We start from the raw sequence: 687 nt of genomic DNA, 5'->3' as shown, positions 1-687 counted from the left end.
AAAACAGATTTGTTTTACAGAATTTAAGAGTATATTAGAGCCATGATAATAAAGATATTATACAATTTCCTGCCCCTGCCCCTTGGGAAGTAAGCTTCTTCTGGCCACACAGCCACACCAGCAAATAATTTAACTCTTATCTCTCATTGACAGGTGACTGATGCACAGGCTACGATGGGAATTTACAGGAAACACAGGAAGAACTGGGAGCGAAAATGGAACAAGTGAGAAGGAGGAAGAAGAGAATAATGGTGAATATAACAATGGAGAAAGGACGAAGCCAAATAGCAGCAATAATGATGATGATTATAATAAAACAACAACAACAACAATAATAATAATATAATAATAATAATAATAATAATATAATAATAATGATTATAAAAATATTTTTAATAATGAAAAGAACAAGAACCCTAATAAATATCTTTTGTCTTTTACTTATTTCAGCCATTTGACTGTAGCCATGCCGGGGCACTGCCTTGAAGGGTTTTTAGTTGAACAAATCAATCCCAGGGCTTATTCGTTTTTTAACCTTAGTACTTATTCTATTGGTCTCTTTTGCTGAACTTCTTCATTATTGGGACATAAACACACCAACACTGGTTGTCAAGTGGTAGTAAGGGACAAACACAGGCACAAAGACATATAGATATACACATACATATATATAAATATATACATATA

General features: G+C 32.9%; 1 protein-coding gene across 3 annotated transcripts in view; it reads left to right on the top strand.

Moving 5' to 3' along the window:
* LOC106877312 (RNA exonuclease 4) overlaps positions 1-444 on the top strand; it is a 74,048-nt gene extending 73,604 nt beyond the window's left edge. For all 3 annotated transcript variants that reach the window (XM_052978041.1, XM_052978043.1, XM_052978042.1), the window contains exon 6: positions 154-444. In XM_052978041.1, coding sequence (XP_052834001.1) covers positions 154-228 — 75 coding nt within the window. In that variant the 3' untranslated portion in view covers positions 229-444. The remainder of the gene's footprint in view (positions 1-153) is intronic.
* Positions 445-687: the final 243 nt, after the last annotated feature.

The sequence above is a fragment of the Octopus bimaculoides genome, chromosome 29 (assembly GCF_001194135.2).
Source record: "Octopus bimaculoides isolate UCB-OBI-ISO-001 chromosome 29, ASM119413v2, whole genome shotgun sequence".
Lineage (NCBI taxonomy): Eukaryota > Metazoa > Mollusca > Cephalopoda > Octopoda > Octopodidae > Octopus > Octopus bimaculoides.
Note: the sequence above shows the minus strand (reverse complement) of the source record. Positions and strands in the feature narration are given on the sequence as shown.